The sequence below is a fragment of the Protopterus annectens genome, chromosome 17.part0 (genome assembly GCF_019279795.1).
Source record: "Protopterus annectens isolate FY-2018-M chromosome 17.part0, PAN1.0, whole genome shotgun sequence".
NCBI lineage: Eukaryota > Metazoa > Chordata > Ceratodontiformes > Protopteridae > Protopterus > Protopterus annectens.
The window spans coordinates 359,665,022-359,690,914 of record NC_056751.1 but is presented as its reverse complement, the minus strand read 5'-3'; the positions used below and the strand labels follow the sequence as shown (position 1 = coordinate 359,690,914).

The 25,893-nt window shown below is 39.6% G+C and overlaps 1 protein-coding gene across 2 annotated transcripts in view; it reads left to right on the top strand.

Moving 5' to 3' along the window:
• The window catches only part of LRRC56 (leucine rich repeat containing 56), a 1,529,270-nt gene that overhangs the window by 1,208,569 nt on the left and 294,808 nt on the right, over positions 1-25,893 (top strand). For both annotated transcript variants that reach the window (XM_044059653.1, XM_044059654.1), the window contains one exon: positions 5,664-5,797. In XM_044059653.1, the coding sequence (XP_043915588.1) occupies positions 5,664-5,797 (134 nt within the window). The remainder of the gene's footprint in view (positions 1-5,663; positions 5,798-25,893) is intronic.

Here is a 25,893-nt window from a genome sequence, read left to right as displayed (position 1 = left end):
TGCATTCATTACAATGTAAATATATTACTTAATGGACAACCTTGTCTTATGCCGTTTTTTTATAGCTATATCCTTACTTAACCAAACATTCACTAAAATGCGTATTGTATTATTTGTATATAGTCTCAACATTTTGTTATAACCTGATGAAGCATACTTGGAGTATGTGAAAGCGCTCGTTTTTATTCCAGTTTTGTTTAATAAAAAGCCTTCTACATTTCTACACATTGTGGTGGATTCTTTTGGTTTTGTAAGACATTATTTGTATATGTAGTAATACACACATTTTTTATCCTTTCACTTATATGATTAAATTTTTTCCACAGTTTTTCATACTGTATAGTGGCAAACGCTTTCTTAAAATCACCTATCATGACCTTTACTTGTTCCTTCTCATTTATCATATCATCTACCAATTCCCTGATTGTAATTAATAACTCATGACTTCCTTTACCTTTAACACTATATAGCATATCCTTTATTACCTTATTAATTTTAACTTCCAGTCTTTTCTGAAAATCTTTCATGAATATTTTATAATCTGTATTATTCATTGACAGTGCTCTCCAATTCTGCATAACATATTTATCCTCTTTCTTCCATATAAATATTGTATATCAGTCTTTGTATTTGAATCCTTCTTTTAACCATTAATTCAATACTTCTAGAAAATATTTCTTTTACCGTTCTGTCAAGACTTTATACATTTAATATTCTATCCCATCAGGCCCTGCCACTGACTCCACATTGACTGTTTTTAGTATTTTGACCAATTCTTCTAAAACTATTTTGTTTTCAAATTCTTTTCATGTTTCCAAAACTTCTTTACCTTCAAACCTTCTTTTTAAATGTCTATATCTCAACAAACTTCTCATTGACATAATGTATTAGTATTCCCATTACCTTTTCTTGCCTTCTCTGTATAAACCCTAATCTATTTTTTATATTTTTCATTATTGTATAATGTTTAATAGTCCAATATTGCAGAACCTTTTCCTTTTTTTCCTTGTAAGAAATATCTTTGTAATATAACAAGTGCTTAATTTTTTTCTTGATTCAGGTCATATAATTCCTTTTCTTTAATAAAATATTTTCTATCATTTCTTTCCAAATTAATAAACATTTCTCAATTTTTATCTGTATAGTTTTTCTTAGCTTCTCTATTTTTTCTGTCTCCCACTTCAAATAACATTTGTGGTTTCCTTGAAAACAATCCGCCATTCTGACCAATTTTGATAGAAATGCTGCATACCAGTATGACCTTTCCAAAATTCCTGTACTATTAATTTCCCTTCCTTATCCCATTTCATTTCATTTATTCTTATAAGTTGATAGGTTCATAGGTTGATACTAGGCTATCTGCCCTAGGGCATTTATAAGCCTAGCCAGAGTGTGTTTGGCTTTCGCCACCCTTTTAGATTAGTTGATTGTGCCTATTGTTAGTAGGTCGCAGAAAATAGCCCTTTTAAGGTTCATTTACTGTGCCTCTGTCTAGCAAAGACACAGACGAGATCCCAGGGGTTAACTTATGGTCTCCCATCCACTCGTTAAGATTTCTCTTGGAGGGTCATTGAGGGGCTCTGCCTAACATGGATTGGGATTTTGTTCCAGAGTGAGGGGAGCCTCTGGGATATGAATCTGTCCCTCCAGCTTGTCCTATTTATTTCTGTGCTAAGGTTTGAGTCTCTGGAGCGTGTAGCTCTAAGGGATTTGGATTTGCTGATGTGGAGCATGTCCATTAGTTCTAGGTTGGACATGGCTTTATACGTCAGGCACAGATTGCCTCTGAGTAGGTGGTAAGCAACTGAGTAGAGTTGGAGTTTTTTTAGCCGAACTGCATAGGGCATCTGTTTGAGACCCTTGATCCTCTTATTTCTTTTCCTGTCTTTATGTATTCTCCATTTCCTCTTATTTATATCCACATAGGCAAATGTCCCGAAAACCCTGTTTCTATCACTTGTGATATCAAAAAAATAATCTGTTTCTGTTCTATGATCTTCTCTGTTCTATAAGTCCAACTATTAGATTTCCATAAATTCAGTTTACCACATGTTATTACCACTAACATTTTATTTACGTAATTTCCTCTTCTTATTTTTCTTTCTTAGATCACAGTTAGTCTCCTATTATTATATCCATGTTAATGGCTACATAATCTGTAATTTTCTCAAACATATTCTCTCTTTCTTTACTATCTGCATATGCATAAGGTGCTGTTATTTAAAACTCATGTTTTTTCCGTTTTGTATCCAGAATTGTCATTCTTCCCATTAACACTAAAGTTACGTCTAATACTTTTACTATTTTTTTCAATAATATTTCCACTCCGGAACATGTATCTTTACCTAAATTCCACATAATATATCCCCAGTTCTTCAGGCTGTAATCATTCTATTGTGTCCAAATGGCTTAAGTCCTCTAACACTGTGATGTCTGCAGTAAGCTTTATACACCATTCTATAATGTCTAACCTTGTTGTTACGCTTTTCATACTTTATAATGTCTAACCTTGTTGTTAAGCTTTTCATACTATTTACATTTACTGTTACTATCATACAGTTATCCCTTTCTTTTTTAAAAATTACTTGTACTACTTTTTGTTCAGTTTACCTAATCTTACCATTCATCCTTTACCCTATTTTCTCTTTTAGATTTACTCCTATAAATGTCATTTTCCTTTTTCTCACCCTTTTACCTATCAAGTTCTTTTTTTTTTGTTTTATTGTACTCCAGTTAATATCTTCTCTATCACTTACTTCTGATCCATCTTCTATATCTACCTTCTTTTTTGCTCCTTCCCCACCTTCCTCTTTCTGCTGTCTTTCTTTTTACTTTGTAATATTTTCCAAAATTCTCCCTTGTGTACTAATATATGTTCTTGTTGTGTATCACTCATTTCATCTTCCATTTATTTTCCCCTTTCTATGCAATCCATCCATAAATACTGTGTTTTATTACATCTATAACATTTCAATTCAGATTTTTTTTACATCATGTCCATTTTATCTACAAATATAACATTTATGATAATCAAATTTACTAATTAAGCCATCTGTTTTTCCATGCTAAAATCATATCTTCAGTTGCCCCCGATACTTTACAATGCTTTTATTCCCTTCAGTGTTTGTAACTCTTGGAATGTGAACAATAGCATCATTTTTCATTTTCAAAAGAACATTACTGTCCCAATCCCCTGTCCATAGTCCTCTGTTATCATAGACTTTAGTAATATCCCTAACATCTTGACATAGTTTAATTAACTGTCTTTTAAAGTCTCTCTCTCCACCTTGGTTCTGAATTGAATGTGGAAAGAATTCCATTGGTAACCGTCTTTTTTTTCCTCTCATACTTCCCTAACAAATTCTTCATTACACTTGCATTTTCAAATATGATGTAGCAAGAAGTCTCTTTGCTAATACGAATAAATGTCTTTATATCCTTTGGTTTAACCCCAAAAGGAAAAACAGTTTTGCCCCATACCTTATATTTTTTCTTGCCATCTCTGCATATGTTTTTTTTTTTTTTTTTTTTTTTTTTTTTTATTAAGAATTCTTCTCCCTGGTTTTCTTCCAAATCTCCCTCCTGAATTCTGTCCATTACATCTCCCCATGAAATGCCTTTTCTACTCCTGGGTCACTCACTCATATCAAGCCCTTAAGAATATCATCCCACAACCCTTCAGATTGGAGGGTTGTAGCAATACACTTCCATCTCGTTAACATCTCCTCTTCAAACAAGTGCTGTTAAAACAACATTTCCAAATCAATGGAATGCTTGTCTGTCTTCCCATTATAACCTGCAGCTGTCTCCATTCCCTCACGCTTGATAATATTGGAAGCCACGCTTCCCTTTTCATGTAGTGAATCAGATCCATTCATGTCCTGCCGCCCACTAGACTCAGCTAATTCGATTATTTCATTTCTAAACATAACACCACCTCTCTCACTCATGGGTTCATGCATTCCACCTCTCTGCTTCTCCAGACTACCACTGCGTCCAGAATGGAAGCAGGAAATCCACAGAAAAAATGTGTTCCTCCCTTCACAAGAATGAGTAGGTGAACTTTCCCAGTGCCGAGGTCAAATTTCCTCTAGTATTAAAATCCCACCTCAGCTCTTACCTGAAAAGAGGTCATTAGCTTAACGGGACTATCCCAGTCCACAAAGTATAAGTAAATATGGAAAGTAGGTGATCTATTATTTAGATTTTGTACCTTTTTTCAGTATGCTTAGGCATGAACTGAGCAAACTGCACCTGGTCTGTGCCTTAGAATTACAAATAATTATATGCATAAGCAGAACATGAGTATGTTTAATGCTATAGTTTATTTGTGGGCAACACTTAAACCAATGGAGAAAGTAATATATACTGAAACTTAGATTTAATTATACTAAATTTTATTAAGTAAGTTATGCAAACTATGTATATTTTATACATATATACTTTGATATGTATTAGGAGTGTCTACACTGAAACCTGTAGTAGGCGTTATGTAGTTATATATTGTATGAATATATGTTGAAGATGGAATAATATAGAGTCTTATCTGTCATCCCTGAAGCAATGATGAGATTTTCTTTTTCTTGAGGCACTCCAATGGATGTAAAATTTGCTTCTGTTTGGATATTGTGATCCACTATTCTAAAATGTACTATCTAATAGATAGTTTTTAAACCATAGATTTATTTTGTTAGAGACACCAGAGGAGGAGGAGGATTATTTCAGTAGTCTGGTATGGCCCACTGACTCAAAGGCACATTTCATGTCGGGAAAAATAATGCTGGTAAACAGCATATTTTCCATATCATTGTAAATGTGGCTGATGAGGGTGTATATAGCAGTAAGCATATTGTAATTTGGGTAAAAACATGCTGCTTGTTAAAATGGCATATTTGATAATGTCATCTAGAATTTTTTTGTAAATTCTTTTTAGAATTTTAGTCAGTGGGGAAAAGGTTTGCAATGGGATGGAAGTCATCTCTTGAAGTAGAGGAGAGTTTAGTTAGTGGAATAATCAGTGCATGCTTAAAGCTGTGTTAGATAAAGTGAGACATAAGTGTAATGCTGTAAATATAAGCAAGTGGCATGCTAAGAACATGGCCACTAAGGTTTAGGAGCTTGGGTGGGTTTTTATTTAAAAGAGACTTTGGACTTGTTATGGAGTAGTTTTTTTGAAGTAGAGTGGCTGGTTACACAGAAGTGGAAGGAGTCACTTGCTGTGTGTCTTTGAACATGGGAGCTGTGACAACTAGTGGTAAACATTATCTTTAAAGTTGCTTAACTGACAGCTGTTTAAGTCTGCACATTTTTGAGAATAAAAAAGATTCATGTCCTGTTTGCCAGCTTACTGTTTGCAGTCCTTAACTGTGTCCAAGAAAGCAATTACTTACCTACTGAATTTTCCCATTTAACATTTTTGTTGATAAGTATAGTTTGAAGAGACAGGGACTGAACCCTATGACATAAGTAAAACTGTGATACATTAAGCCACTTGTTTGTCCTGTGATCAGTAGAATGAAATAATGGTTCACATTGGAACATGGGTTACTGCAACTTACTTTGGCTAATAAGAATAAATAAATATGTTTAGTGAAAATGTTATCCTTTTAGGTGTGAATTTTAACATGTGCTTTGAAGCTAGTTCATATATACTTTTGTTTCAGTCTGCATCTATATCTTCGGAAACCACATCCAGATGGTATAGTTTCATACCTGAACACTCTTATGACAATGAGGAAAATGGAGACAGAGAAGATATCTTTTCTGAGTTAAGAGCATGGAGGAAAGCACATGATATGTATGTACATTTTGATAGTAGTTTATTGTACACATCTAATTTTAAGATCTAATAATTTTTTTTTGTGTGCAGTGATGTTACCAAAGTCACATTAGTCTGATTATAACTATTTACTGTTCTGTGAGGCGCCTTAATATAAACAGAGTTTCAGATTTTCACTTGCTCACATCACCAGCTCATCCCAACAGACTTAATGTTTTTCCCCTTTTCACAGTCATAGCAACAGTGCATTTTACTTTTTTTTAAAGTGTTGCTGTGCAGTATGTGACTTGTTGAGCCAGAAAGAGAGAACTATTTAGTAATATAGTCCAAGAAATATCCAGTTAGGCTAGAGTCTTCACTGTGTAATGTCTTAACCCTCCTGTAGGGGAGGCCCACAGAATAAATGGAAGTGACCCCTTGAGGACATAACATTGTTTCAGCTACATAGCTTGTGAATGCCCATGATTGTTCACTTTTTAAGTCTTTACTGGTGAGTTCTGGCCAATAAGGCCCCTGAATGCACCAGTAAAGACAAAAGTAAAATGGCATGGGCATTCAGAATTCATGTAGGTGAAACACTAGAATGTCCATAAGGGGTCAGTTACATATATCCCGTGTACATCCACAGGAGGAGGTTTAAGGTATTACACAGTGAAGACCCCCAACTAGGTCTGTCTTGGAGTTTTTACTAAATTATTTGTCTGTGTCATCTTTTTTACCCTTTGGTTTGTATATTTAGTTGTACACAAACAGCAACATGATTGCCTTACTGGCAATGTGCATAATTCAAAAAAATGACTTATATATTTAAGGTAACTAGTATTTATATCTATTCTTTATTGCTGTTATTTGTGATATGCATATTTCTTGTCATTGGATCTTTGTGGAAATAGTGACTTAGTCATATGACTGTTCACATTCTGCTAATCCTAGGCAGTAACTATGTGGCTGCATTTCAAAGGAAAATAGTGTGAATTATGAGCAAAATCTTCTTCAGGAAGGGTCACTGAAACAGCAAATCATAATATTTGAGTTTACTCACCGAATGTGCCTTTTCCCATTCAAATGTTGTTCAAGCAGTTGTATCTTTTCTGCAAGGAACCTCTGCAAGTTTCACAAATACTAGGCACTGACCATATTCCATATTGTTTCATGTCCTCTTCATTTCTTTTCATCTGTCAGTGTCACACATGTCACTGTTATGATAAGCCTATTTCTGCTGAAAGAGTGCATTTACCTTATTATTTTTTTCACCATTTGTCTTTTCTTCAGTTTCATCATTCTGCAGACATTGTTTATCATCATTGCTTCCTTTCTCATACAAAGATTTCAACTGCAGGACAATAAATTATTAAATGTGCTCATGACTGGAAAATAGCACTTAATAACATCCATATACAAATGCCTATTCTTCTAGGCCCAAACCATAATATGGATGATTATGAATATTATTGTGAATCTGAACAGACAACCGAGGCTGAGGAGGCAAAAGGTGTTCATTTTTAACAGAAAAAATACATTGAATCATTTAAAAAAGAAATGAAAGAAGTAGTACTTGGCTGAGTCAGAAGAAACAGTAGTAGCAGAGTGGATCATCCAGAAAAGAGCTGAATTTGTGTAGGAGAAACTTTCTTTTGCAGACTAGAGTTCTCTTCAGTCATATGTCAATGTATTTGAAGCAGGCAATTGTACATTACCAACTCCAAATAAAGGAAGGGGTAGCTGATTATTTGATGCCATTGAAGCCTTCACCTGTGGCACTTTTAAGGAGTACTTTTGTTGGGCATTAGACAAGTCTAAGTGAATGTGACAGTAGCTGATGGCAGTCATGCCATTGTAAGATTTAGAGTGAAGGTTAAAGTAAGAAAACTAAGAGGTAATGGTGTGGGATCTCAGTGAAATGGATTGTGATGAACTGGGGACAGAAAAAAAATGAGTTAGGGAGCCTGGACAAATAGAGCATAAACAGGCTATGGCATTGGGTCATGGAGGTAGTACCAAGGGCTGTGAAAAAGATTTTGAGGAGAAGGCCAATGAAGCTGCAGAAGAAGATTAGGCTAGTGATTAAAGCAAAGGTGTGGTTATATGAGGTACAAACGATGGATGGGGTGGTGAAAGAGGCACATTACAAAGAAGTAACTGCTAAGGGCAGCAGAGGCACATGCTGAAAGGACATCTGCCTCTGCTCCCATCAAGCAGCAGTCATTTCAGGAAGAAAAGGTTTCTTCTGATATATAACAGAAAGAAAGGAGGATAAGAAATATTTGGTTAGGTTGAAGAAAATTAGGAAGGTGATGGTTGCAACCATTATAAATTCCTAGGCTCATCAGTATGAGACTTGGAATAGTCAGACTGAATGAGCAAAATGTGGACTTCTATATACCAAGTCCAAAATTTCTGTATCTCAAAATATTTCTTTTAATCAGTGGTATGGCAGTCTTAGAGTAAGTATCAGGCGGTTGAGGGTGCAAGGTGATTGCCCTCCTGCAAAAACAAGCTGTAAATGCAAATGCAATTTTCAGCATCCAGTATTATTTATTTTCATAGTTTTTCTCCTCCATAATTCCAGGATTACCAATTATGATGCTAAGAATTACAATAGGGTGCCAGAAATGATGGACTACTTTGAAAAATAGAGCTGCTGAATGAATCCATCACTTAGACTTTAAAATCTACAGGAAATCAAGGAGTTGGTGCAGTTATTGGAGGCAAGTAGAGTAAAGTGAGGAAAGCAGTAGAGGAGTATTAGGATAGTGGAGTAAGATGGGGAGAGAGTGCTGGCTTCTATACGGGAGAGTGAAGCACAGGAACCAGATGGGCTGAATCCAGTGGTCCTCTGTAATATGTCCAATGTGGTAGCAGAACACCTGATTGAGGTTTTCAGAATATCAGTGATTACTACTAAAAAGCATGAGGACTGGAAGACAGCAGTTGTGGTACCTTTATATAAGGGGTGAAGTAGGAAAAGTCTAACAGCAGTGGTAGGGGAAATCATGGAAAGGATCCTGAGGGGGAAATGCTGGTTGCTTTCCTGGGAAACAGAGTCCTTCAGGACAATATCCAGTACGGATTTCTAGCCAGAAGGAGTTGTTAGATAAGCTTGAAACAATTTTGTGACTGAGTTACAGGAGAACGTGGCAAAGGTGTAGTGGTAGATGTTGTCTGCCTGAATTTCAGCAAAGCTTTTTACAGAGTCGTAGAGAGGAGGCTGCTGTGGAAAAGAGGGGTTAAGGTATAGGCCAGGCTAAAACTGAGTTATTGGATTGCTGCATAGTGAATTGGTAAGACACAGAGTATTGTGATGAGGGGGACAGTGGCAGGAATACAGAACGTGATAAATGCAGTTTGTTGGCCCCGAGCTCAGCAGTCAGCAGAGTATTGGTTTCTAACATATGTGATGGAACAGAGAGCAAAATCATTCTCTTCACTGATGACACAAAGCTAGGGGCACCAGTAAAGGATTGGGGAAGAGTTTAAGGAAGGGCTGGGAAAGATGGCAGTTGAGATTTATTACAGACAAATACAAAATACTGAGCCTTTGCTATTGCAACACTGACTTGAGGTTTTGAGCTGGGGGAGTGAAACTGTTGGTAACAGAGCTGAAATGTGGTCTGGGAATGTTGATAACACCTGGGCTGGATCAGCAGGATCAGAGTGAAAGACCATTCACGACAACACATAGAATGCAGAGGTGTATCCCCTGAGGATCAGGCTCCAGAAACAGAGAGATGATGCTTCCACTATACTAGGCCCCTGGTAAGGCCCCACCTTGAGTACACTATGCACTTCTAGAGACCACAAAAAGAAAGAGGTATCTGGCTGCTGAAAGAAAACCAGAGGAAATCCAGCAGAAGGGTATGTTTAAAGGAAGTTAAAGGCTGTGAAAAGAGACAAGAGGCGCTACAGTTATTCTTAGTTGAAAGAAGATGCTGCTGCAGGCAATGATATTGGTAAACAAGATCATGCCACAGAGATGTGTAGGGGTTGTCTTGAACTTGAAGGTTAGAAGGGAAGAAAGGGGCACTGGCAGTAGATTGTAGAGACCATCTAATCCTTGAATTTGTTCATAGGTTCATAGGTAGGTACTAGGCTATTGGCCCTAGGGCCTATACAAGCCTAGCCAAAAAGGTACCCTGGCTTTCGCCACCCATGAAAATTATTTCCCTGTGCACCTGTCAAGCAGAACCACAGAAGTGATCCCTGGGGTGAATTTCCTATTACCCATTCAGTCATCAAGAGTTTTCTTGAAGAGTGCTAATGAGGAGCTCTGTTTGACATAGATAGGTAGACTGTTCCAGAGTATGGGAAGTCTCTGGGACAGGAATCTATCCCTCCAGTATGTTCTGTTTATTGTGGTGACAAGGTTTAGGTCCGTAGAGTGTGTAGCTCATAGGGATTGGGATTTCTTTAAGTGGAGCATGTCCAACAGCTCTGGGTTTGACATAACTTTGTATGTTAGGCAGAGATTGCCTCTGAGTAGGCGATATGCGACGGAGTAAAGCTGGAGTTTTTTGAGACAGTCTGCGTAAGGCATCTGTTTGAGGCCAGTAATCCTCTTTGTGAGGTATTTTTGCGGCTTTTCCAGTTGATGTAGATGTCTTGTGAGGTACATACCAAAAGGGGCGTTGTATTCTATAATGGGTCTAATGAGTGATGAGTAGGGAGGAACAATGACCTCTTTTTTTCTGGATGAGAAACCTTTTGTGATGAGGTGTGCCACGTAGAAGGATTTCCTGACCGCTGTGGCGATGTGATTATCAAAGGAGAGACTACTGTCCAGCTGTGTCCCAAGGTCTCTTGTCACACTTTTGGTGTTAAGTAGACTACCGCCTATGTGGTAGTTCATGGGTACAGAGTTTTTACCAAAGGGGATGACAATGCACTTTTTGGCATTGAGCTTGAGACCATGTCTTTGACACCAGGCATCTGTCGCAGTGAGGCCCTTTTGTAGGATGTCCACATCATTAGGAGTTTCAATTATGGCTCCTAGTTTGCAGTCATCTGTGAATTTAGTTAGCCAAAGACCTTCTGTGTTAGCCTGTACTTCAGAGAAGTAGATACTAAACAGGAGAGGACCCAGGACTGAACCCTACTCCACTTGTCACTGGTCTGAAGTCTGATTTGGAGTCTGCTACTTTCACGGTGTGGGTTCTTTCAGTAAGCCAGTTGGCAACCCATCTTGTGACATAGGGATTTATACCTAGTTTAGTGAGTTTATCTATAATTCCAGAGTGGGGGATGGTGTCGAACGCCTTGGTGAGATCTAGATAGGCTGTGTGAACCACCTTACCCTCATCTATGGCTTTGGTGACTACTTCAAAGAAGTCTGTCAGGTTTAAGAGACATGATCTGCCATTTACAAACCCAAACTGTGTGGGGTCCAGAGTTTGGAGATCTCCAATGTCTTTGTTTATGAGTTCCATGATGATACGTTCCATGGCCTTGCAGACTAGGCACGTCAGGCTAATGGGGCGGTAGTTCCCAGGGTCTGTTGTGGCCCCCCCTTTGTGGAGTGGGATAATTGTCGCGGTGCGCCATTCAATGGGCGCAAAGCCTGAGGTGAGGCTATGATTGAACATGGTACTTAGGTGGGGTGCCAGTTCATTCTGTAGTTCATGTAGAAGGCAGCCTGGGATGTTGTCAGGTCCCATGGATGTTGTGTTCTTGGCTTTGGAGTGTGAAGTTTTTACCTGTGCAGACGTGATTACAGGAACTTTGCATTCTTCCGGTATAAAGATGGGCCCTTTAGGGGGTGAGAGGGGGGGGGTAAAGTTAGCACTTAACCTATCTGCCAGGTTGTTGGCAATATCAGTTGGTTCTGTATATTTAGTGTCATTGTGCTGCAACTCAGAGCAGATCTGAGTGTTGCCATCGATATTTTTGACATAGCTATAGAACGCTTTGTGGTTGTCTTTAGAATCAGTGGCAATTTTGTTTTTATAACTAGCTTTGGAGGATTTTATGAGGGATCTCAGCTTCTTACTGAGGCTGACCAGGGAGTTCCTCCAATCGTGGGATTTTACTCTTTTTTGCAACAGTTTCTTTCTTCTGTTGTAAATTTTGTTTATGGCAGAAGACCACCAGATTGGCTTCCTTTTTTTGGAGGATAGCATCTTGGTTCTGTTAGGGATAACACGATCCATGCACTCGTGTAAGTGCTTATAAAGTGCATTTGTGTAGGATTCAGCAGTCGCACCTCTATTGTCCATCTGCATAGGTGTTGTGAAGTTTGCTTTGGAGAAATTTTTTACGGTTGTTTTCCTGATGGGGGTGGGAGTGGGATGTGGAATTCTAGGATGATTAGCTTGTGGTCAGATCTGACCAACGAGGAGCTGACCTCTGATGTGGAACACCGGTCACCCATGTTGGTGATGACCAGGTCTAGGATATTGCTGCCCCTGGTGGGGGTGTGGATAAGTTGATCCAAAGAGTTGGAATTGATGATTTCCAGAAAACGTTGAGCAAAAGAGTTGGTACATGAGTAGTTTTCCCAGTTAATGGTAGGGTAGTTGAAATCACCCATTATTAGAGTGTTGGGTTGTACCTTAATATTTTCCAGTGTATCAAGAAAAGAGGAGTGGAAATCCTGGGGCATGGTGGGGGGTCTGTAGCAAGCTACAATTTGGATTGCGGTTTTGCCCAGAGTTAGTTGCACTTGGATAATCTCGGATGCATTATGCTGAGCAGCTGGCTTGGAGGTGTGGATATCCTTAATGAATATGGACACACCTCCATCTTTAGTGCTTCGGTCCGGGTTTGGTGGCCAAAAGGTGTGGTATGAATTATAGCCTGGTAATGCAGGGGTGCTTTCTGGAGCTTTGAGCCAGGTCTCTGTCACTGTGAAAACACTTTATTACAGAGAGGGTTGTGGATTCATGGAGTGGACTGCTAGAGTTGGTCAGGGAGAAGGCAACCACAGAGGCATTCAAAAAGTCATGTGGAGCAGATGGAGAAGAGGTGAAGGGGAAGATAGAAAATGAAGAAGTGGAATGATGAATGCATTCCAGACAGATGAGATAGGTTTATTGTCTCCATCTGCTGTCAAACAAAGTGCAACTCCACTGTGAAATGAGCACCTTTACTAGTGTCACTATCTACACAAGTGCTAAATATATCTAAGATTATGCTGGAAATAAAAGAGGTAGATGAGCCAGGATTGTCCTTGTTAGAACATCTTATAATTTTTCTGGTTATTAAGACTCGCATTTCTGATAGTGAAAGGGTCAGCTTTCTCATATCTGCTGTGCACTACATTGATTATAAAAGAGTGGATGAGGAAATTGGTTCCTTCCCTAAAGAAAAATAATTATGACCAAAGTTGCTTCCTTTTGGAAATCACCATACACCAGAAATCAGGCTCTTGCAAAGTGAACCTACACTATAACTCTCAACTTTTTAGATTTTCGCCTCATATTTTTGGTCTGTTCCTTATAAAATTTGTGGTTTCTGGCAAATCACCGAGGACTGAATTCGCTAAATGGTGACATACATTTCAGTTTCAAGCTTCATGCATGCGAACACAAATCCTGTTATTCTTGCAACTTTATAAGTTTATTGGTGCAATAATTAAAAATCTGTCCCTATTTTTAAGAATTTGTCCCCCCCTCTTATTGTAGGCTTTGTCGATATTTATTGTGCTGAGAGGTTGATGTAGGTATGACCTACTTCAGTACTAGGAAAAGTGTCAGAGGAGATAAAGAAGAGTACTTCCTTTGTGAAATCAAAATCTATTCTTTTAGCATTTCTCTCCTTGTTTGTTCACTCAGATTTTGAAAACTCCACTTCTTTGTCCTCAGGTTTACCTACACAAGAATTTAGTTTCAGTAAAACAGTGAGTAATGAAGGGAAAACTTTGAAATGGCCTGGAATGGAGCTTTCTTCACCTAACACATTATTTACAAAATGCTTAAAGTTGTGATGTTTGTAGGGAAGAGTAATTCAGGATTTAACACCTTTCATGGTTTCAAGAAACAATGCCATGTACCAAATACACAACCCCAAATGCATCTTTTTTATGTATGATAAAGACAACTTGCATATTGATCTGAAGACTGACAAAGCAGGCTTAACTACAACTTCTTCTCCTTTTTATGTAATGTCGCTGCCACTCTCTGAAGGGAAATTTCCCTTTTACAGAAAGGGGAGGTTGTTGGACAAGTTTGGAATATAGGGTGAAAAATATATGGAATATATGCTGCCACCAAAATGTGGTACAGTTACACATTCACATTACTTTAAACTGTATACCACTTTCAAAGGAAAATAACATTTTGACTCACTAAGCTGCTGAAATTTTTAGTCTTCAAACTTTAAAATACTGCTCTGATACAGTAGGTACTATGTCTAAAGTAGCAGTGACATGCTTGGCTGTGGTTAGTAAATTGACTAACGATGTGAAGTCTCAAATGCTCGATGTTCTAATTATAGGTTCATAGGTTCATAGGTTCATAGGTTCATACTAGGCTATCTGCCCGAGGGCATTTACAAGCCTAGCCCATCGTTTTGTGGCTTAGGCCACCCCTTTAGTATGGGGAACTATACCCATTATTTTTCTGTGCCTCTGTCGAGCAGTGACACTGAGGTAATCCCTGGGGTATATCTGCGATCTCCCATCCATTGGTCAAGATTTCTCTTGAACAAGGCCAGCGAGGTGCTCTGCCTCACATGTACCGGGATTTTGTTCCACAGCATAGGGAGTCTTTGGGTGATGAATCTATCCCTCCAGCACGTCCTATTAATAGCCGTGTCAAGGTTTAAGTCTCCCGCCTTGTGGCTCTGATGGATCTAGATTTTTGAGGTGAAGCATATTCATCAAATCTGGGTTTGACATGGCCTTGTATGTTAGGCAAAGGTCACCTCTGAGCAAGCGTGTTTACTGAATAGAGCTGGAGTTCTTTCAGTCGGGCAGCATAGGACAGATTTTTGAGACCCTTTATCCTTTTGGTGAGGAACTTTGTGGCCTCTCCAGCTGCTGCAAGTGTCGGGTCAGATACATTCGAATGGGGCATTGTACTCAATCATTGGTCTGATGAGTGATGAGTAAAGGGAGACTATGACCTCCCTTGATCTAGATGAGAATCCCTTCATGATAAGGTGGGCAATGTAGAAGGTCTTCCTAACTACTTTAGCTACATGGGTGTCGAATGACAGACTACTATCAACCTGGGTCCCCAGGTCCCTGATAACTTCTTCTGTGCTCAGTGGATTGCCACCTATTTGGTAGCTAGGGGTAACCTTGTTTTTCCCGAAGGGTATGACTATGCATTTTTGGCATTTAACTTTAGGCCGTGGCTCTGGCACCAGTTATCCGTTTCTGTGAGACCCTTCTGAAGGATATCTGTGTCAGATGTGTTTTCTACTATGGCCCAGTTTGCAGTCATCTGCAAACTTTGTCAGCCATAACCCTCCTGTGTTTGCTTGTACTGGAAAAGTAGATGCCAAACAAGAGTGGGCCCAGGACTGAGCCCTGTGGGACACCACTTGTGACAGGCTTTGAGTCTGACATGGCGCCAGCAGCTCTGACCCTGTGGGTTCTGTCACTCAGCCAGTTTGCAACCCATCTTGTGATGTATGGGTTGACATTTAAGCTGATGAGTTTTTCAATGATACCCGAATGGGGTATTGTATCGAAGGCCTTAGCCAGATCGAGGTAGGCTGTATGGACTGCCTTTCCCTCATCAATGGCTTTGGTGACTGTTTCAAAAGTCAACCAAGTTTAAAAGGCATGATCTGCCTTTGACAAAGCCAAACTGGGTTGGATCCAAAGTCTGCAAATTCCTATGTCTTTATTTATGAGGTCCATTATGATCCTCTCCATGGCTTTGCAGATAAGGCTTGTCAAGCTAATGGGCCGGTAATTTCCAGGGTCGGTGGAGGCACCGCCTTTGTGAAGTGGTACCACAGTTGCAGTGCGCCACTCCTGGGTACGTATCCAGAGGTAAGACTTTGATTAAACAGCTGTCCTAGCTGTGGGTTTAATTCCTCATTGAGTTCATGGAGCACACAGCCGGGGACACCATCAGGTCCCATGGATGCTGTGTTTTTGCTTTGGAGAGAGCAGTTCTCACTTGGGCGCTGGAGATGTTTGGGGGCTGCAATCGTTTGGTATAGATATCTCTCCTTTTGGGGAGGGGAGAAGTTTGCACTGAACCTGTCAGCCAGTATGTTGGCAATGTCTGTAGGATCAGTAATCTTCACATCATTTTGAACTAGCTCTGAGCATATCTGGGAGTTTCCTCCCAGGTTTCTAACATAGCTAAAGAAGGCCTTATGATTGTCTTTTGAGTCTTTAGCTATTTTTCTCTCGAAATTTGCTTTGGATGATTTTATGAGAGCTCTTAGTTTTTACTTATAGTGATCAAGGGTGTCTTACCTTTTAAGGATTTTGCTCTATCTTGTAGTAGCTTCCTCCTTTTGTTGTAGAGTTTGTTTATGGCTGGGGTCCACCAGACTGGATGCTTGCCTTTGGTACAAAGAGTCTTTGTTTTGCTTGGGATTGCCTTATCCATGCAGTCCTGCAGGTGCTGGTAGAAGGCATTTGTAAGTGATTCAGCGGCTTGAGTACTGTTTTCCATGGCTCGGGGCCTTAAAGGAGACCACACTAGTCTTTAGAAGTGTGAAGTCGGCTTTTGAGAAGTTCTTTACTGTGGTCTTTTTATTTCAGGTGGGGTGGGATGAGGACCTCCAGCGAGATTAGTTTGTGGTCTGATCTCACCAGTGAGGGGTACACCTCCGGTGTTGAACATTGTGCTCCCATGTTCGTGATGATGAGATCAAGTATGTTATCTCCTCTTGTGGGGATGGTGACTAGTTGTTCCATGGCATTTGAGTTTATGAATTCCAGGAACTTTTGGGCTAGGGTGTTTGGGCTTGAGTAGTGTTCCCAGTCTATATTAGGGTAATTGAAGTCACCTAGTATGATGGTGTTTGGTGATACATTTATCCCCTCTAGTGTTTTCAGGAAGGCCATGTGAGGTTCCTGAGTTTGTGAGGGTGGCCTGTAACATGCTACAATTTGCAGAGCAGTCTTGCCTATGGTTAATTGCACCTGGATGGTCTCCGATGCATCGTGCGTTGCCACCAGTCTTGAGGTGTGGGTGTCCTTGATGAATATGGATACCCCCTCCTTTCTTGGTATTGTCCAGATTTTGGGGCGGAACGCATGATATGAGGTAAAACCTGATAGCGGGGTGCTCTCAGGAGCCTTGAACCAGGTTTCTGTCACAGCACAGACATCGATGTTCTCCATACTGAGAAGGGCCTCGAGTGCGTGCATTTTGAGATTTAGACTTCTGGCATTGAGCAGCATTACCCTTAGTTTTTTCCTTTTTGTGTTCTAGGGTGGTAGGTTTAGAATTTGAGCCTTGCCTAAAAAGGCACTATGGGGTGGCAAGAGCCTTTGCCAATATCCGAATCCCAGGGTGACAGGTGCAAGCCGTCCCTTGCGAAGCAGCGTGGCTTGTCCAGCATGTCATCCCAGGCAGACAGACACTGGATCCCCTTTGAATGACACCAGTGTTTAAGCCAATTGTTAAAGCTGATCATCTTATCTCTGTATTGTGGCATCATTCTTGGTGAAGGTAGGATACTGCTCAAGGTCAGGGTCATACCTGTCTGGGCTACATAATCAGAGAGCTCCTCAATGTCTCTTTTCATGTAGTCCAAGAAGGTGCGTCTCAGGTCGTTTACACCAGCGTGGACAATGACTGAATCATATTTGTACCTGCTGTTGAGAGACCTGAGTGCTTGCGTTATGTGGCGGATTCTAGCGCCCGACAGGCAGCTTACTGTGACCTTCTCCTTACTCAGTCTGGTGAGCGGGACGTCAGTGTGTCTGACTATGGAGTCACCAATGACTAGTGTGTCTGGCATTGTGTTTGGCCTTAAGGGCTGTGACTGTTTGACACTCTGACTGTGAGGTCTATGTGTTGCAGGTGTTGTGTTCTGAGGTGGTGGTTGTTTGGGTGTCTGATTTGGTGGCCTCTGCTGTTTTGGTAGATTTTTGATCAGAGCCTCCGAGTATGTCTTTGTGTGTTTATGTGTATGATTTGAGGTTGTAATGGTAATATGTGAGACTGGGTCTATAGTGTGTGTGGTAACCTTCTCCTCCTGACTGGTCTTGCCAGTCCTATGTTGAGAGAGCTCAGCCTCCAGTTTGGCCGTGTAGTTGCATCTCTCGCATGTATTTGTGTTTTGTGGGAGGAGGAGAGGGTTGTCTGTGTACATGAGGCAATTGTAACATTGCCTCAATATTCCCAGGTTCACCAGCTGAGCAGGAGAGGACACTAGCAACTGATCCCTCGACATGCTAGAAGGAATAGACAAAAAAACTTTAAAAAGATTCCGGGGACGTGGGTGACCGAGAAATGGGGGTTGCCTTTTTGGGGTACTATCTATGACAAGAGTGCCGTATCAAGGTAATAAGTACTGTAGGAGCAAGTGCTACGTTTAACAGATAGAGAATAGTCTACTTGGAGTCAAGTAGAGATGATCTTTTAATTATAGGATACGCTGATTAGATCAGTAGTATAGTTCGAGGAAGGTAGTTTTAAGGGAAAATTTGAAGAGTGGACTTTAGGTAGCCGAATAGTTTAAACCTGCTTAACCGGGCGCTGCCCTAGTGTGCAACAGTAGCAACTCCGCTAAATCGGGCTAAATCGCTAAAGCGTGCTTTATAGCAGGGGCTGGATAAGACAGGAAATGACCCAAATTGGCCAACAAACCACAAGTCACTGCCCTAAACCACTCCTCCGAGGACAAATGAAGGAGTTATGGAAATGACCCCTAGTGGCCAATAAAACTACAGTTTCAAGTCAGTAACCACCTCTCCGGGGCAGGGAAGCTGCTCAATGTTAGTCACTCCCACTGATAAACACAGAGACCCTCCTTCAGCCCAAGCAAAAATGGCCTCACAGAAACTTTCAAACAGTTCAGGAACAGCAAGCCTGTAACTGAACTTTTAACTCTCAGAAAAGTGGGAAAAAAGCAAGATTTTTTTTTGTTTTGTTTTTTACAGAGATAGCAGAGGTTCACAAGTAATATCAAGTTATAACAGTGCAGTAAATGACCCCACACAAGAGTGCTAGGTCAAGGACAGAAAATATGCAAGTTTTAAGAAAAAAACGATTTAAAATTAAGTGCAAACAGGAAATTCAGCAAACAGCTTTTGGTTGTGCTCTAAATACAGCTACTAATACAGAAATCAAGTTTAACAAGCCAGAAAATGCTCAAGCTAGGCAGCTATGCAGAAAAACTTAGCAAATAAACAAAAACTTGCATATTTTCTGTCCTTGACCTAGCACTCTTGTGTGGGGTCATTTACTGCACTGTTATAACTTGATATTACTTGTGAACCTCTGCTATCTCTGTAAAAAACAAAAACAAAAAAAAAATCTTGCTTTTTTCCCACTTTTCTGAGAGTTAAAAAAGTTCAGTTACAGGCTTGCTGTTCCTGAACTGTTTGAAAGTTTCTGTGAGGCCACAGTCTTATAGACCGTCTTTGTTTGGCATTTGCATGACTGACCTCATGAAGTCCTTGAATAAAACAGGGAAAGTACTGAATCCTAGCGAAACCACACACAAATCGAAATCAGTAAACCAAAATATGACTGCCACAGAAATACTAGTCACAAAGAAAGTTATTCACCTCTAGTGCCTCGACCAAAGAAAAGCCTTCAAGGAGTAAAATCAGAATGTGTTGCCTCAGGATATATATATCACAAAACAACCAACAATTAACATCTTAATAGAATAATTAATTACATATTTCCAATTGCACTCATTATTTAACCCCATAGGTACAAATTGTCATATTTCAATATATGTACAGTTTCTTTATATAACATTTATCTTCTACATTTCCCCCTGTTCCCACAGATACTTGCTCCAAAATGCAGTCTCTGAGGCCAGTTGGATCACTATTGTGGAACTTTCTAAAATGCATACCAAGTAGATTTTCCATTCTTTAATTTTTAACATCTCTAAAGTGTTCCTGAAATCTCATTTTAAACATTCTTTGAGTCTCTCCTATGTAAAATAATTTACAAGGGCATTTGAGGGCATAAATTACCCCTTCTGCATTACACTTGAATTCCTCTATCGGATAAAATTTAACACCATTAATACTAGAAAGTTTATTGACCACATATTTGCATATGGATCATTTACCACACTTAAATGTTCCTCTTTTTAAAAAAAAACATACTTACTCAACTTACTATCATTGGCAATAAACCTACTATGTACCACCATATCTGCTATGTTACATCCTCTTTTATAAGAAATTTGGGTATAGGTTTTAACTAAACCCGAAAGTTCCTTATTTCTTAATAAAATGGGCCAATAATATCTTAAGACTTATCAAGCTGTTCACTCAATATATTATAAGTTGTGGCACAATAAATATCCTTATACTCAATTTTCACTGTAATTTTCTGACTAAGAGACTGAAGTACTGTATCCTACCAGGAGTCTTACCATTTTGCTGTACCACCTTTCTTTGAAATTACCCAGTTTCTGATGCATTCAGGAAATTGTATTGCTTTATTTACCTTTTTGATTATTTATGCAAGGAATAGCTTTTTATATAATTTAAACACATTGAATATAATTCACTATGTATGCCAGCCACAGTATGCATAAGAGGCACATAAATGCTCCCGTGATTTGTTTCTGCAAACTATTTATATATATAGACACACACACACACACTTTTTTTTTTTTACCTCTGCAGGCACCTGCACTGGTCCCATGTAAATATCGATTTTTTTATGATGATTCTGTATTTGTGGTGGCAGTTGTTTAAACTTCCCGTGGAAGTACTCTTACATAGTTATATAACTAGTGCATTTTCTGCTCCTTATATATTGCACAAGCACAAATGCACCTTAAGCTGTGATTATAAACTGATTAGGGTAGAGTATTACAACATACTGTACTAGTACTTCATTCATGTAAAGCTGTTAGTGTTAAAAAATTATGCAGTATCATCAAGTTAAGTGTTAAGTCCAATTTTCTTTATTCCTTTATTCTATATTAAATACTACAACCAGCATCTATTTGTTCAAAATTTACTTTGTAATACTGTTAGTGCTTCGTTGAAATTATACTATTAAATAATTTTAACCAGTTATACCAATAACAGCAATCTTAGTGCTAAATGCAATCTACTGCCTTAATTAATTTTGTATTTTAATACTGTAAACTGCAAGCTATTTATCCAAATTTTACTATTCATTTTTAAGAAATTATAACTATAACAGCAGTTTTAGTGCTAATATTATTTGTTACATTGATTTATTATTTATATTATACTATTAACCATGAGATATTTAGAGCCTCTTTTTTAATTGTACCTTGGACTAATATGGTAGATCAACAAGCTAGTCTTTTCTTACTTGCCAGCCTCATAGCGCTTGGTGTACTCAGGCAGTGTAACAGTAGCTTGATGATTAAAGACAGTGAATTATTGCTTAGCTTGACCCTATCTATTTGTTTGTTTGTGTCTTTCGGCTTTTCCCGATTAGGGGTCGCCACAGCGGAACTCCGGTACGCTAATGATTGGCAGTTGATTTTTTACGTACCGGCTTGCCAGGCCTGATGCACAACCTTCAACAAAGGTACGCCCATTCACGCATGTCTCCACGCAGAAGACGCTCTAGCTGAGAATCGAACCGGACAGCGTCTTACTGTGAGGCGACAATGCTACCGCAGCACCACCACTGCGGGATTGACCGTATCTATTTGTAAGAGATGCAAATACTTAACTAAATTGGAAGCCTCCCTCTCTAAATCAAGCATATTGTGTGAGCACCACACACTAACACAGCATTCCACACCAGCTTACTCAAAAATTTCCTATGCTGAGGCTGTCAAAAAGTCCTTGTCCAAACTTTTAAGGCCCATTAAGAATATGATGTAGTGTAAATTAACCAGCGCTACACATACTGAAACAACCACAGCTAAGAATCACTTGGTAATAGATTACCCAAATCCATTACATCAACACACTTGGCACACACAAATAAAAATACAGTAGTGATTGGTGACTCCATAGTCAGGCACATCAGTTCTTCTCTCTTGAGCCTTGTCTTTCAGGAACCAAGATAGCAGATGTTTCAAGGGACCTCAAGAACCTTAAACCTGACACACATGAATGTGATATGGGGGTGAACCAGGAGGGGATCAATGACCTGGTACACAAACCCCTGTGGGATGTCAAAACTCCCCATGCTTGTACAATTGCAGGAAGGATGCCAAAATGCAAAGAAAAGATTAGTTTTAACAGTTGGTTAATCAGTATTCTAGTGGGATCCAGTGTGTGTTATCATGGGATAAAATTCATGACATTTGAAAATGCTTTGCCAGGGACGGGTTACACCTCTCATTCCAAGGCGGCCATATACCAGTGAAAGCTGCCCCCATAATGCCTTTTTTAGGTAAATTTCAGCTTCCCTACCTAACAAGAAAACAAATCAAACACAGTACCACATCAAGGTGGCTTCGGTCAGTGCTAGGAGTCCAAATAACAACTTATCTGACCTTAAGGCCCTCCTGCATTTGGAGCACTTACATGTACACGTTGTTACCAAAACTTAGTTTAAATGTACCAAAACTTGGTTTAAATGTTCAGAGCAGCCCCTCCATATCTGGGCTTTGCGGTATTATCATGGCTTTAGACCCTATGGAAACTGATGGCATATCCATATTTGTTAGTGACTACATTACCTTTAGGGAAATTTTGAGATCCAAAAAACAGAACTTACCGAGATCCAATTCACACTAAATAGGATAATTTATGAGGTTATTGCTTACTACAGGATGCCCTGTATGTCCCCTGAAAACCATGTTGGATTCCTAAATATTCTGGATGAACTTCCTTTAAACAGAAACTTCATTATCCTGGAAAAGTTTTTTTGCCCAGTGATTAACTGGAAAACCTATACTGCAATACTTCAAAGGTAGGATAGACTCAATAACGTCTTAGACTTCATGAACAAGAATTCCCTGGGCCAAATTGCCAAAGAATACACTTGAGAATAAAATATTCTTAACCTGGTCCTTATAAACGTAACAGTTGTACTTGTTAAGTCCGATCACAAACTTGTGACCTTCTACATCAAAATCTCTAAACATTCAGATTCACATATAACTGAACTGAAGGCTTAAAGCACTCAAATCTTTTAAAATTCTGAGATGAAATCTCCAAATTCACTTATACCTGTATTACCCAAGATGCTGATGTGGCAAGTGTTTATGCAGACAAATTTTATTATCCCCTTTTATAAATGTATTAATGTAGTTGTCCCAATAAGATGAAAGCAAAATAGAAAATGTAAAAGTTAACCAGTTTAATGGCCCACAAGCATAAATAAACTATATGGTAAAAGAAAGAAATTCTTAAAAATATGCAGAAAAACTGAAGTCCTTTAAATCAAGCATAACATCAAAAAATTGTTAAAGAAATTGACAAAGCCCATCAGAAAAACAACGGTATCCGATGAACTCAGACTAGCACTGGAAGCAAAAGACAACTACAAATCCTTCTTTAGTTATATTCATATCTCTATATCCCTCTCTGCTACCTTTTCCGAGCCACATGCACACTTTTTCGTGCCACACATCCTAGAGCCGCTTGCTTAATGACCATGCCTCACCAGCCTATTTATAGCTTTCGTAACAACCCCCATTACTTACTCTAAGTTACCTTCTTTCTGTTAAGTTATAATTCCTCTCCTAAGCTCAGTAAATATTCTCTAGCCCATGCTCATGAATATTTTAAGTCTGCAGCCCACACACATGCCAGCTTAACCATCATCCTAGGTATTTAGATACAAGATCGGTGGATTTTCTGTGGCCCCAGTTGGTTCTAACAGTTTTTACAAGTTTTCTGAATTAGCCAAGGAAGGGAACTACACAGTCTGATATATACACACGCGCTCATAATATGGTCTTAAATCTCTCATATACTAACAGGGATTCCCTTGCTGCATACACTAACATGGTTCTCTGAATAATATGTTTTTTAGTTCTTGTATACTAACAATGTTTCTCATACCGCACACATGTACATTTTATTTTACTCGTTTTTTTCCATTATATTGCCTTCATTTTTGATCCCTCCCCACACACACATCTACAAGTTTCTGAGCTTTCGTGTTTCTAAGATTTTAGGATTTTTGTTTTTTTATATATTCTCAAACCCCACTGCCCCAGGAAGCTTCCCTGATGAAGATACTGAAGGCACTTGAAAAACCTCAGTGCCCCCCATCCCCCTTCCAATGTGGACCCCTAATGCTTCATTTCAGCAAACAGGATTCTAAAGTCCCCAACCTTGCTTCACCCACTTGAATCACTACCAGGTGTTCTCCCACTTTAATTCTTAATATGATGTCCTGTTTAACATACACTGAGGAATAAATAGATTTATATTCTATAAACTCCTGGGCATCTGCGGTTTGAAGGGGAACATTTCCAGTTACATGTTTAAGCTATACGAATGAATCACCACTAAGTACGTACTGGTTCACTGAAAATGTGTTGATCTGATGATGTTAATCTTCATTCATTCCTTACTGATAGGTTATCGGTTTCATCCTCAGAACCGAGTCGGCCTTATATCAAGCTCGCATCAGCCAAAAACTCTCGAGCCAAGATCCTACCTAGAATGCTCTGCTCCCTGTTACCTCGGATCTCGATTGCTGCATTGCTGTACAGCAGTATCAAGCCACTCTCTCTCAGCTAAGTGAATAATATTTTGAAAGTTTCTATATTGTTAGTGCTTTAAAAGTTTTCACTCAGTTACTATTTCTATACTCCTACCCTATCGTAACTTTAAGACTCACGCCCTATAGTTTTCTTCCCCTTTATTACCCTTTTCTTACCTTTGAGGTAATTCTTCATTACCATCACTGATAATCCTTCCTTTCTCTCTTCTTACCCTTCTGGGTAGCTTTCATAACTCTTTGATACTGTCATTCTTCTCCACATCATTATGTCGGACAAGAAAAGTAGTGTTGGTTTCAAACAGTGTAAGGATTGCGGCCATAAGTTGCCGCTTTCTGATGGCCATGATTTATGTGTCTATTGCTTGAATGTCTCCCACCTTTCAATGGATCCCCGTGTGGGATTTGTAGAAATTTTTCGACCAGGACTCTCAATGAAAGAAAGAACAAGTTAATCCTGAAAGACCTCCTTAAAACTCATTTCTGTGAGGCTATCTCTGGGTTGGAGGGCTCACCACCTCCTGCAAAACACCGTAAGAGGCATTCTTCCTCCTCCTCTTCAAGGTCGCTCACTTCATCTCTGTCTGGAGCTCGCAAGGAGTCTACTCATAAAAAGGTAAAAATTTTCAGTCCAGTGCTGCCACCTGTGATCCTTTCAACTCCAGGCTCAGCACCATCCCGGTTGATTCTTGCTCCAGCTATGTCCTCTTTATCACCACTGGCACCGGAGTTCCCAGTGCAGACACTTACGGCTCCGAAAGTTACATCGCAGCCTTTATCAGCACTGTCTCTACAGGTACAGTCTCCTTCGGCCCAAGTTTGACGATACTGTCTTCTGCGGTGTAGACACCTTTGGCACCGACATGCTCTTCAGTGCAGTCCTTTTCGGCACCGTCATTACTACCACTGTAGACACCTTTCTCGTCGGCACCATATGCATTGGTGCAGACACTTACCACACCACCCTTTACGGTGCAGACACCTTCGACTTCTATGGTGCTGCCTTTGTCAGTGTAGACTACCTCAACACCATTCTCCTCGGTGCAGACCCCCTCGGTTCTGGGCTCTGCACCACTTGAACTAGCATAGACCAAGTACTGTCCTTCTTTGGGTCCATTTATTGGTAGCCAGTATAACCCTTTTCTAGAAAGGCCATAATTGCCTTCAGGTTTCTCTATGAGGTCGACCAGAACCCTCTCTGAACAAGATGTGTTGCAGCTTGTCAACCAGTTGCTTGTGGCCAGGGTCTCTTTCAACCATCTAAAGCTTTGTTCCCTCTTCCAGGTGACCGTATTTCTCCACAGACCCCAGCGTACACACCTCCTTCAACTTCCGCACAAGCATCAAAGTCCCTTCCTCCGACAGCAGCTTTCCTCCCTCCGACCCCAATAG